The sequence below is a fragment of the Schistocerca piceifrons genome, chromosome X (genome assembly GCF_021461385.2).
Source record: "Schistocerca piceifrons isolate TAMUIC-IGC-003096 chromosome X, iqSchPice1.1, whole genome shotgun sequence".
Taxonomy (NCBI): Eukaryota; Metazoa; Arthropoda; class Insecta; order Orthoptera; family Acrididae; genus Schistocerca; species Schistocerca piceifrons.
This window is the reverse complement of record NC_060149.1, coordinates 627,603,293-627,617,089: the sequence shown is the minus strand read 5'-3', so window position 1 is coordinate 627,617,089 and position 13,797 is coordinate 627,603,293. Positions and strand designations below refer to the sequence as shown.

Sequence of the window (13,797 nt, the reverse complement as noted above, 5' to 3'; positions counted from 1 at the left end):
GTTAATGTGACCACTGCCTGTCTTAGATGTCAGTGTGCAGTAACCATTGACACTCGGCAGGTGGTAGCACTAGCAGTGGAGAGTTTATGAAATGTGTCAGGGGATGTGGAAAACTGTGCAGCCACTGCTGTAACATGGAAACGGAGTGATTTATCTGACACCCAAAAGGCATGATCATTGGCTTTCAGGCCAAGGATGGAAGTATTTACAAAACAGCTAAGTTTCTAAACTGTTCATGTACTGCTGTTGTTAAGGTATACTGTACATTGCAAAATGGCACTATGCAAAACCAGCACTGAGGCAACTGGTGGTTCACCATGGACCTTAGATGACAGGGTGAGCAACAGCTGCGGAGATGTGTACAGGAGAATAGATGTGCAACTATTGAGCATCTGACTACCCAGATGAACCAAGCGGCTACCAACAGTGTCTCCTCAATGGGTCTCCACGGCAGGCAGCTGTTTAAAGACACCCTTGCTAACTGCTGTTCATTGGAGTCAATGACTGTAATTGGCACACTAATACCACAAGAGGATGTCCACAGAGTGGCAATGGGTAGCCTTTTCAGATGAATCATATTTTATGCTCCATTGGACGGATGGCCAAGCCATGTATGGCGCGAAATATCTGAAATTAAACATCTTGCAACAATCGTCAAAAGTATCCAGGCCGGAGGAGGAAGCATTATGATCCGGGGAATGTTTTTGTGGCATTCCCTGGGTGATCTTGTCATTCTTGAAGGTACAATGGATCAACACAAGTTGCAACTATCCTTGGGGCCATGTCCACCCCTACAAGCAGTTTGTTTTCTTTAGCATGATGGAATCTATCAGTAGGAAAATGAAACATGTCACACAGCTTGCAGTGTGAGAGTATGGTTCAAAGAGCACCAGGATGAGTTTATGATACTCCCCTGGCCACTAGACTCCCCAAATTTAAACCCAGCCAAGCATCTATGGAACCATCTTGATCAGCTGTTCATACCATGGATTGTCAAAAGCTAGCACAGCTGGCTGAGGCACTGGAGTTGGCATGCCTTCACATCCCTGTCGGTACCTGCATGTCTTTCAGCAGTCTGTGGCACAAAATCTGGTTATTCAGGCTTTTGACAGGTGCTCACATTAAAGTGACTGGACAGTGTATAAAGGGCATATCACTTACAGTATGAGCATGCCTAATGAAGCACTGCTATATTAAAACAAATCTTTGAGTTGAGAACTGCTTTCCCACCAGGTTCTCATGAGTGAAAGAGCACATTTTTTGAGCTTAGATGAGGCAAACATCTAAAAAATGTACCTATCAAAAATGACACATTTCAGATCCAAAACCTTTGCCTAGCCTATTTGAAACAATAAGTCCTCCTTTCACTTATAACATGAAAGTTTTTGACAGTATTTTAGAGTAGTAACTTTGAGTAGTAATCTCTTAACATGCATTTTGTCAGGGGTTTCCTCAGAAATGGTGCATAATGTATTACAACCATTTTTGTTTTAAAATTCAATATTGCATCACATGGTGAAGAGCTTTGAACAAATATCTGGACATTCTATATACACTGACACGCTGTCCACTGTATTTTACGATTTCATGGAAAAACTGTATTAACAGTAGCATTATTCAATTTTCAAAAACTTCCAGAATGTATAGAATTAAGTCTAAACCTAGATTCTTTTCACAATTACAGAGTACCTTCAACAAGCAGCATGCATTCAGTCAACAATCACGAGAGAAGGACACTGTTCTCCTCATTATAAGCGTCTGTTAGATCAGGTTATGGGAGAAAATGAACCAGGGCATCTGTGCTGGTAAGTTGTGAACACACTTACATGTTTTGGTTTCACTCCTATTATGTTTGCTGATCTCTGGTGCTGCTCTTTCTAGAAGAAGAAACATGCAGAATATTCTAAGAAGCATATAAATAATATATAAAATTCTTCAGGAAAAATTATGTAAAATTAGTTATTCATTAAATGGCACAGTACATGCCTCTGGTTAGAGTACCACCTTTCAGTTTTGTTGAAGTTCATATTTCATGGTATGCATCTAAAAAGATAGGAGGACACAGACGTTTGGGGGCAATGTGGGTAACACAAAGCAAATCTCTCAAACACATAAAAACATAGTTATTGGTCAAAATATTCTGGGAGTATAGATGCTGCTAAATTATTTCCTTAATGTAATCTCATCTGTACCATCATTGGTAATGTTAACATAATTCATTTAAATATATTAATATACTCCCATGTTCAGAAAAAAACAAAACACATTGCACAACTAGAGGTGTGACACTGATATTCACAGCACATGTACAATAGTATGTTCTACAGAAATGATAAGCATTTCAGTCAGCTTGGTTCAGCATGTGTCCTGCTGCTTAGTAGGTACAGGGTCCACCACGGGCCCTGATAACTTGTCTCATGCATGATGAAATCGATGCGTATAAGGTGCTACTAGCATCCTGTGGTGTAGCCCACTAGGCTGAATTCAGCTGCTTCCAAAGTTCCACTGTGGTGGTTGGCACTGTGTCACAGTGCTGCACCCATCATTTCACCATATTCCACACATTTTTGACTGGCAACAAGTCTGTGATCTGGCAGGCCAGGGCAAAAGACTGACATCCTGTGACACCAAGAAGGTGTGTGTTCATGCAGCAACATGTGGTAGTGCATTGTCTTGGTGAAAAATGGCATCTGGGGTGTTGTGCAGAGAGGATATGGCTACACGTCACACTGGTCACAGTGCCCTGGACATGTACCAACTGCGATTTGTGGCTGTACCCAGTAGCACACCACACCATAAGGCCTTGAGTGGGTGCTGTATGTATTTTGCAAATGCAGTCACTGTGATGCCATTCCCCCTGTCTGTGGCGAACCAAAATTTGGCCATCATTTTCAAACAAACATAGCCTGGATTCACCTGAAAACAGTATCTGATGCTATTTCTGTCCCCAGTGATCTTGTTCCATACACCATTGCTGTCTAGCATGTTTCTGCACATTCATCAAAGGTAAGTGGAGAGGTAGACAATGTGCATGTAACCCATGCCATAATAAACAGTGATGGACTGTCACTCCTGATAGCATACGATTTGTTACACTCTTCCACTATTGTACCAGAGCTGAAGAGGAGACAGATTTGTCCTGCAATTCCACTTGGATGAGGTCTGTCTTCTCAGAAGAGTGCGGGGGGGGGGGGGGGGGATAGGGGGTTTGGGTAGTGTGACCTGACCCATCTCATCCTGTTCTGTGGCCTTCCATGAACCATTGTGAACACATGGTTGCACTGCCAAAACAATTCATCCCACATGAGCAGCAGTTTCCTGGATGGATGCATCACATTTTCTCATGCCAATAATGTGCCCTCTTTCACACTTACTGATTGATGGTACAGTTCACGCATACATCTACAAGGCATCATGCGCACCTGCTTAAGTCACACTGATCCATTACTTTCAGTTTATAGTGACAATGAGAGCTGCTAGTACATTTCACTGGTAGGTGGCATTGCGCCACGATATCAATGTTGGAATTGAACCCACAGGTGTCCTGGTTCAAGTACTAATCATTTCTGCAGAACATACTGATGTACATGTCCTGTGAATAGAATGTCCTATCTCTAGTTGTTCAAGGTGTTCTGTTTTTTCTGAACATGAGTGTATTATCCATACATGCAAAACTACTTTACCTTCAATTCCATTAATAGCTTCAGATCCTAAGAGTTCTTAATTTATCAACATTTTATATCTTCTCTTAAACCAAAAATGGCATAAACCACTTGAATTAAAGCTCCAAAGTGCTAGGTTCATTAGTAGTATTTTAGACAATTCTGCTTCGAAAAATATGTTACCCACTTCATTATTATTTGTGTTCATAATCAAATACTACAAAAGTTCCTACATGCAAACACATTAAGCAAAAGATCCCCTTCAAACTTTCTGGCAGATTAAAGCTCTGTGCTGGATTAGGACTCAAGCCCGGAACTTCACCTTTTATGGACAATGTTCTTACTGACTAAGTTAGCCAGTCATAGCTCACAGCGTGCCCCCACAACTTCACTTCTGTCAGTATCTCTCACCTATTTATCAAACTCCACTGACGTTTTCCAGCATAACTTGTGGGACTAGCACTGTTGGAAGGAAGGATATTGTGGTGAAATGGATTAGTCATCATGTAGGGGATTGTTACCAGAATGAATATTTCATTATGTAGCATATACCGTTTTGAAAATTCCTGGCAGATTAAAACCGTGTCCCAGTCCAATCAGATGCCATCTTTGGGCTATACAAGGCCACCACAGCAGGAATTTTGACAGTCAGCTGTTCCTGACAGTGTCAATGGTGGAAATAATTGAAAGCTCGTGGTTTTACCCTGAACTGTCATGACAAGAAGTCTGACAATGTTTTATACAACATTTTTAATCTGTCAGTAAGATTCAGAATAGAGCACACTCTGCTGCAGATTGAAGTATCCATTTTAAAAGACCCTGTTCTCATGAGAACTGCTAGTAATCCATTTATATCTTAAAGCTACATATTTCAATAATATGTATCATAATAAAATATGAAAATTTAACATGCTACTTGAAAATTTTGGGTGGAATACTTACAGTGAGATGAGTCAAGATAACTAATCATCACGTAGTAGAAGCATTGAGTGGCAGATAGGCATGTAAACAAGGATGGAAATGTATATAAAGGGAAGTCAAATGAAAATGAGACATGTGGAAAAAAAGTACGTAAACATTTTATTATTTCATATGTAATCAACATAACTGTTAATACATTTATCTCACTGTGAGACAATATGGTCATTGCCTCCATGGAAAAATGTTTGCAGTTGCCTCCAGGACCATGACTGCACTAAGATGTGCACCTCTTAGCCCAAAGCAGATCAACAGCCATTAATGTTTCCTTCAGGGCTCCAAAAACACATAAATCACATGGGTGTAGATTGGCACTGTTTGGAGGATGTGTAAAGGCTTTCCAGCAAAACTTCTGCAGTGTAGTCAAAACAACCTTGGCAACATGTCGACTCTGCAACAGAATTATGGCATCTGTCAAAATTCCTAAGTGTTTAGACTTGATGCTCACTTCAGTTCTTACAAAGTGTCCACATGACCAAAATGCATCACAAGATGCTTTCCTGAGGAGAAATTTTTCATCACTATAATAAATCCAGATTACAAAACTAAATTGATAAGAAGCACATAGAATAAAGATAGAGCAAAATTCTTTGTACTACAGCACATGTAAATAATATTCAGATTATGAGATTTTGGATCTAAACAGTAATGTCTTCCTGGTACAATATTTCCTCTAGGTGTGTTGTTACTATCATCAAGTGCTATGTAATATATAGAAGTGTCAAGTATTTAGCTTCCTACCTCATATTCCTTCAAAATTATTGGTTCAATGCTTATGTTAAAATCCCATCTTTAGTCCATTCCTTCTTACTGGCAACAAGTTACAGATTTTGTGTGTGCAGTGTGTTCTTGTTCAAGGCCTCAGATAATAATGTTTATCATTATCAGACTGACATCTGTGGCTAATGCCTGGTGTCAAAACTATCATTCTGTCTTCAGTTTCACCCACATACTCTCCAGTTGTTCAGTTTTTGCATATTGTACACATCTTCAACTGTTGCTGTGAGGTAATATCATGCAGTTGTGGTCATATGCATAAAAGTTACATTTAATGACTGTAATCCTGTTTTCTAATCGGTTTATTCCTCTTCTTCCATGCATTGTCCTATTTTTCACAACAAAATGTGCTTCAGTTAGAGTTTCTACGAACTATTGTCATGTATACTGTCACTGCAGTGGTAGATTGTTATTGGTTAATTGCTGCTGCTTTTTTGCTGTTGGTTGCTTGTTTTGAATATTTATGTATGAAATAGGCCATAGTAAGTTTCAATACTATCATATTAACTGTTGTCTTCACCCAATATGCAGAAATTAAGTATTAAAGATGACATCCTTTACCAGAATACAGATTAGTAGGCTGTTTTTCAAGGATTTCCTTGCAGGGTGGGGGAGTGACTATGTACATATAAAACAGTATTCCATTTGAGTCCACAGACATATCACGGCACTGTACTGAACAGATATTTTAATTTTGTGCAGGAGCTGTTGAACTTAGTGAAACTTAACTTCTAATTGTTGTTGTTTATAGGTCCACCAACTCTGACTTCAAAGCATTTCTGCTCAAGCTAGAAATTGGTTATAAGTGGTGACTTCAATATAAGTTTTGTATATGATGGTGCAAGAAAAAGGATGTTGGTAGATTTCCTAAATTCATATGATCTGATGCAGATTGTGTTTTTTCCAACTAGGGTGCAGGGGAACAGTAGCACAACCATAGACAAAACCTTTATTCATTTCATTACAAGATGGACACTCTGTTAGTGAAAGGCTGAATGGCCTTTCAGACCAGGATGCACAAATTTTAACACTAAAAGGCTTTTGTACTCAAACAAATGTCACGTATAATTACAAACTATGTAGGAAAGTTAATTCAACAGTGATAGAGTGTTTTTTAAACCTTGTCAAGGAACAAGAGTGGCAGGATGTTTATAGTGCCGATAACATAGATGATAAATATAATGCTTTCCTAACACATTTCTCATGCTCTTTGAGAGTTGCTTTCCTCTAGAACATTCTAAATGGGGTACTAGCAGTAATAGGCAGCCTGGGTGGCTGACTAGTGGGATAAGGATATGATGCAGAACAAAGCGAGAATTATATCAAAATATTAGAAGTAGTCACAATCAAGCTACAGTAGCCCGTTACAAACAGTACTGTAATGTGCTCAAAAAGTTATTAGGAAGACAAAGAGTATGTGGCATGCAAATGGGATAGCTAATTCACAGGATAAAATTAAAACCATATGGTCAGTTGTGAAGGAAGTGTCTGGTCAGCAGCAGAAGGTTGATGATACAAAGTCAGTTCGTAGTAAAAATATTTATGTTACTGATAAATCAGATATATGTACAGTATTTAACAATCATTTTCTGAGTATTGCTGGCAAATTAAATAAAGATTTAGTTTCTACAGGAAATCATATAACTTTTTTGGTAAATGCCTTTCTGAGATTGATGTCTGAAATACTCCTCTGTGATACAGACAAGGGGGAGATTGAGTCAATAATTAAATCAGTGAAGACTAAGGACTCTCATGGAGATGATGTAGTGCCTAGCAGAATATTGAAGTACTGTGCTGTGCATGTTAGCCCCGTACTTAGCCATATTTGTAATTTTTCCTTTAGAAATGCTCAGTTTCCCGAACGAGTGACGTACCCAGTAGCACAGCCGCTTTATAAAAAGGGAGAAAGGGATAATGTAGACAATTTTAGACCTATTTCTATGCCATCAGTGTTTGCTAAAGTTATTGAAAAGGCTGTGTATGAAAGGATAATTGATCATTTTATATCACAGGATTTGCTATCAAATGTACAGTTTGGCTTTAGAAGTCATTTAACAACTGAAAATGCTATGTTCTCTTTTCTCTGTGAGGTACTGGATGGGTTAAACAAAAGGTTTCATATGCTAGGCATATTTTTTGATTTAACTAAGGCATTTGATTGTGTTGATCACAAAATATTGCTCCAAAAGTTGGACCATTATAGAATATGGGGAGTAGCTCACAATTGGTTCACCTCTGACTTTAGCAACAGACAGCAAAATGTCATTATTCACAATGTTTACAATGGTTGTGGTGTGGAGTGTCATTGGGGTACAGTCAAGTAGGGGGGGGGGGGGGCTGCCCTAAGCATCAGTGTTGCAGCCATTCCTGTTCATTATTTAAATAAATGATATGCCCTCAAGTATTACTGGTGACTCTCAAATATTTCTGTTTGCTGGCGACACTAGCATGCTAGTAAAGGATATTGTGTGCAACATTGGCTCAATTTCATGACCTAAGTTCATGGCTTGTAGAAAATAAACTAATGCTAAATCACAGTAAGGCTTAGTTTTTACAGTTTCTAACACACAATTCAACAAAACCTGACATTTTAATTTCACAGAATGGGCATATGATTAGTGAAACTGAACAGTTCAAATTTCTAGGTGTTCAGATAGATAGTAAACTGTCATGGAAAGCTCACGTTCAGGGTCTTGTTCAAAGACTTAATGCTGCCATTTTTACTATTCGAACGGTATCTGAACTGAAAGATCGTTCGACACGAAATTTAGTCTATTTTGTGTTTTTAATTCACTAATGTCATATGATATTATATTTTGAGGTAACTCTTCCCATTCTAAAAGGATATTTTTGGCTCAGAAATGGGTGGTTCGAGCAGTAAGTGGTGTAAGTTCATGAATCTCTTGTTGAACCCAGTTCATAAGTCTGGGTATTTTTTACTTTTATGTTGTAATTTCATGTACTGACACATTCCATGACCTTGGAGATTTGCTCCTCAATTTTGTCCTATGGAACTTCACATGTAAATAAATAAATAAATAAATAAAAAGACATGTTTCTGTTATGCAAAGGTAGGCTGGAATATGAACTACAGCATCTGTATAAAAACTACACTGCCCAGACTGACAAAGTCCTCTGACCACAAACATTAATACTGAAGGAGAACAGGAGAGATAAAAGGTTGTCCTTGCCCATTACAAAAGTTAGCAGTATTCTCAAAAACTATTAAATTGAATATATGTCATACTGACTGATAGCTGAATATTCTTTGTGGCCAGTTCTAAGAAAGGTTTAGTTTCACAGAAGCTAAGGATTTATAGTAATTCACTTCAGTGTAAATTTTAATAAAGTTTCAAAATAATGGAAGCATTGAAGGGATGATAGATGAATCACAATTCACACTTGTGAGTGATATAATCTTATGAGTAACTCATTCATTGTGTCATTACGGTAGGCAGAATGTGGTAATGTATGACATGTTGCCATAGTGTCAGAGCATAAATGAGACATCATCAGGCAGTTGCCAGAGGAAGACTGATAAGTTATGGTAAAAGTGGAATATTTATGTGCAGGGTGACACACTTAAGATTTTAAAATGAAATAACTTTTGACTCAATAAAGATATTTGTAATCTCTTTCCACCAAGACAGAGAGTGGCCGTGGACTCAAACAACAAAGATCACCACATTTTAACAACTTCATTAATAATTAAGATACAGACATTACCCCAAGTTTTTTAATTAAAGTATGGTGTTTTTTGCACCAAAATAGCATTTAGCATCTCTCTATCCATATATATCATGGAGAGCCCCTCCCATAATGAACTTTGCTACTGGGTACACATCTAGTTGGTGCTTGGTCAACTGTTCTTCTAAACTTGAGCCACAGTTCCTCAACATGTTCTTTCCCAAATCTAACATCCAAAGTTCCTCCTTGAAATAGGACACATATTTAGCTTTCAAAAGATGTGGCAAAATGTAAGAAATATACGAGTAAAGGATATTCTCACTGAACAGTGGAACTACTGAGTTGTCGGCATACATACACACACAAAAAAATGAAAACCTTGCTCGCGTTCAGAATAAATCCCCTTTGGTCATTTACCTCACAGTTTGGAGGGAGATGTAGGTACACAGGTTAGGAATGTGGGAGGGAAGGGTGACAGATGCATAGGCTAGGTATTTGACACACAGGCTCTGGAGCAGGTGAGGTGTGGCATATGATGAAGATCAGGTGGAGGCAAGGCATGGTTTGGGAGAAGGTGACAACACAGAGGAAGGGGAAACTGTTGGGAAGAAGGTGTGGGGAGAGAGGGTAAGCATAGTTTATAAAAGCTTGTGCTAGAAGGGAAGATCCAAATAGCACAGGTTGTGATGCAGCCACTGAACTCGGGCATGTGTTTAGCAGCGTGTTCTGCCATTGAGTGGTCAAGTCTGTTCTTGTCTATATTTTGGCAGTGGCCATTTGTTCTGGTGGACAGCTATTTGGTGGTCATTCTCACATAAAATAGTATGGGAAATATGTTTGCTGACTAGGTTTGGGGTAGTGCCTGTTTGAGAAAACGTTTGTGAGACCTTCAGCATACTGGGAAAGGGAACCATTGTCAATGCAGATACACGATCTGCAGGTGGCCAGGTTACATGGGAGAAACTTTTCGGTGTGGAATGGGTGTCAGCTGTCAAAATGCACATACTGTTGGTGGTTAGTGGGCATTATAATAATTGGTCCCATCTGATGCAGCCATCAGTGAAGTGCAGGTGAACATCCAGGTAGGTGACAAATCGTGTTGAGAAGGAGCAGGTGATGCAGATGCGAGAGAAGTTGTTGAGGTTGTGGAGGAATAAGGATAGCAGCCACGTGATATACCAGCTCGTCTGCAACTTCTGCACAGCATTTTATGTGGACATGAGCAACAGCTGTCCATTAGAATGAATGGCCATCACCAAAATATGGCCATGAAGAGAACTGACCACCATGTGGCACAACATGCTAATGAGCACAACATGCTCGACTTCAATACCTGTTTCACGATATAGTATACCTGAAATATGCAGTCAGTTGACAAAGGGATTGCTTATATAACACTCATGTGATCCATCCTTTTGTCTACTAGGCATATACTAAACTTTTGTGCACTGATATGGGAGAACTATGCTGGAGCCAAAAAAATTTTTCTTTGCCAGGAAAAAACCATTAGATATAAGTAGGGTCTGAGAGTCAACAGTCTCCTCAAAATGCATTTCACTGAAAATAAAATACTGAATGTCATAAGTCTATATATATTTCATATCCTTGTGTATGCCAAGATCTACTGAGATGAAAATGATAGAAGACCACACATCCAGTCTTACAGAACCAGGAGTAGGGACTCTTTGAATATTCCCTTTATTTGCACATACTCAGTTTTGTGAAATAACATAACATGTTCTCTTAACCCATGATGTTTCATATATATACTGACAGAAAAAAAACCACTGAGAAGGAGTTGAGCAACATAAACAAAAGTTGGAATGCGTGTTTTTACATCTCCAAGATGAAGTCTGTTCCAATTTGGCACCAGTCACATAAGAGTGGCACTAGTAGCACTACTACGAGGATGTAAATCAGGTTTGCTTTAAATAGGTGCTATAATAGTCACGAGTGTAAGTTACCTTTGAGACTGGACTTGCTGAGTTAATTTTAGTCAAGAATGCCCTTAAGGGAACAAAGACACCACTGACTGTGAACAAGGTTGTGTAATAGGGCTATGAGAAGCTGGAAGCTTCTCCTGCGATACTGCAGAAAGTTTCGGCAGGAATATAGCCACTGTACATGATTGCTGGCAGCGGTGGTCATGAGAATGTACAGTCACAAGAAGACTGGGCTCCAGGTGGCCATGTGGCACTAGCGAGAAAGAAGACCGTATGTTCAGCATGTGGCTCTGGTGCCTTGTACTGCATCTGCAGCAGCAGAGCAGCAGTTTACATCACAGTGACACAACAAACTGTTACAAATTGGTTACGTCAAGGATAACTCCGAGCCAGATGCCCTGTAGCATGCATTCCACTGACCCCAAGCCACTGCCATTTATGACTTCAGTGGTGTCAAACAAGAGCTTTTTGGAGGACAGCGTGGAGGTCTGTTGTGTTTTCTGATGAAAGCTGGTTCTGCCTTGGTGCCAGTGATGGCCTTGTGTTGAATAGAAGGAGGCCAATTGAGGGAGCACTCTCATAGTTATCAAACACTCTGACTGCAAATTTGTACGTGAATCTGGTGATTTGACCTGTTGTTCTGCAACATGTGAAAAGCATTCCACGGGGTGTCTTTCAACAGGGTAACTCTCCCTCATACTACTGCTGTAGCCCAACAAGCTCTACACAGTGTCAACTTGGCCTGCTCAATAACCAGATCTGTCTCCAATCGAGCACACATGGGACATCATTGGATGACAACTCCAATGTCACCCACAGGCAGCATTAACCATTCCTGCATTGACCAACCAAGTGCAACAGACCTGGAACTCCATCCCACAAACTGACATCTGGCTCCTGTACGACACAATGTATGCATGTTTGCATGCTTGCATTTAATATTCTGGCAGTTAAACCAGTTATTAATATACCAGAATTTCACATATGCAATGGATTGTCTTGTGCTTACATTAACCTGTGATCTTGAAGTGTTAATCACTTAAAATGTTTCCTGGACAAATGAATTCCTGAAATTTCATTACTCTACATTAATTATTTTTTGGTGTTGCAATTTTTTTCCGTGAGTGTATATAAAATTTTCACATAGAATGAGAAGAGGAAATGAAATGAAACTTTATGGGGTGCAGAGATATGTGATATTATTTCAGTGATTACAAACCTGAGTCAAATTTACGAACAACCTGGTAGTATGAGCCCACATATCAGTATGATGTTGCAACTTTCTGGCCTGGATGTGTGCACTGATTCAGTTGGGAAGAGTGTCATAAGACCACTGTATCCTCTTCTGAGGCAAGCTACTCTCAACTGCTGCACATTATCCCTGATATCCTGAATACTGCCACTGGAACAGGGTTACTATCTGAGCACACCCCACACATTCTATTGAGGACAGATCTGGGGATCTTGGTGGTCATGAGAGTATCTCGATATCATGCAGACAGTTCATGGAGACATGTGCCACATGTGGATGCGCACTTTCCTGTTGAAAAATGGCATAAAAATACTAAAAAAAGAAGGAAGATTAGCTTTTAATATCCTGTCGACAATAGGGTCATTAGATATGGAACGGAACCTTGAATTTTTCTTAATGTTGGAGAAAGAAACCTGCTGTGCCATGTCAAAGGAACCATCCTAGCATTTGCATGGAGTGTTTAAGGAAGATCACAGAAAACCTAAATTAGGATGGCTGGAAGCAGATTGGAACTGTCATCCCCCTGGATGCAAGTCCAGTGTGCTAACCACTGTGCTACCTGACTCAGTACAACAACAAAAGAGACATAACACATGAATATGTAGGATGTTTATAATGCACTGTTGTGTTGTCAGAGTCCCCTCAATCACTATCAAGCATGACCTGAAGTCATACTCCATGGGTATACACACAACGATGCCAGGAGTAACACCGGGCTACTGTCATACTCACCTATGACAGTCATTCATGGAAATGCAGAGCTATGATTGATTGTTGAACACAGTCCATGCTTCCCAGTCATGGCACCACTCAGTTGAAGAATTTGTGTTGTGGTGTTAACAGCATGCGACGGTAATTCCCAAGTCTGGCTGCTACTGGTCTTTGACCAGTGGTGCAGGATGACCCACCATTACATGTTCTTGAATAGCAGGCACAGGTTTGAAGGAACAGTATGGCAATCCTCCCTTGTGGTGGTCAGATGCTGTCAAATGGAAACTTGACAATGAATATGTCTGCCCTCAAGTTCCCATGCTGTCCAATGTTAGACAACTATTACATCTGAATGCCCCACAAATTTGGATGTTGCATGATTTGACAACCTGGCCAAATGAAGATCCTCAATAAGACCCCTTTAAAACACCTCAAAGTGCTGATAACACTGTCACACATGAATATGTGTCATCTCCATGTATTTCCACTGATTACTGAACATCTGACACTAAACATGAACAATACAAATATATTGCGGTGACCATTCTATCTGTTACAGTGAATTTCAGTTCTGAACATTTACATACCCAGTGATGGTGTGCATGTGTACAATGTAAAGTTGATGCCTGACCACATTTTCTGAGTGCTTTAATTTTTTCATAAGGCAGTGTGTACAACTTTCTGCAGTTAGGAAAAAAAATTTACTAAGAAATTACCAAGTGGGATGAGGTGGATGAAAATTAGTAATTTCAGAACGGCAATATAAACCTCACTGCAAGATACAACT

The 13,797-nt window shown here is 39.5% G+C and overlaps 1 protein-coding gene across 1 annotated transcript in view; it reads left to right on the top strand.

Annotated features, from left to right (window-relative positions):
* LOC124722560 overlaps window positions 1-13,797 on the top strand; it is a 459,722-nt gene that overhangs the window by 345,440 nt on the left and 100,485 nt on the right. The window contains exon 5 of the mRNA XM_047247700.1: window positions 1,685-1,805. Coding sequence (XP_047103656.1) covers window positions 1,685-1,805 — 121 coding nt within the window. The remainder of the gene's footprint in view (window positions 1-1,684; window positions 1,806-13,797) is intronic.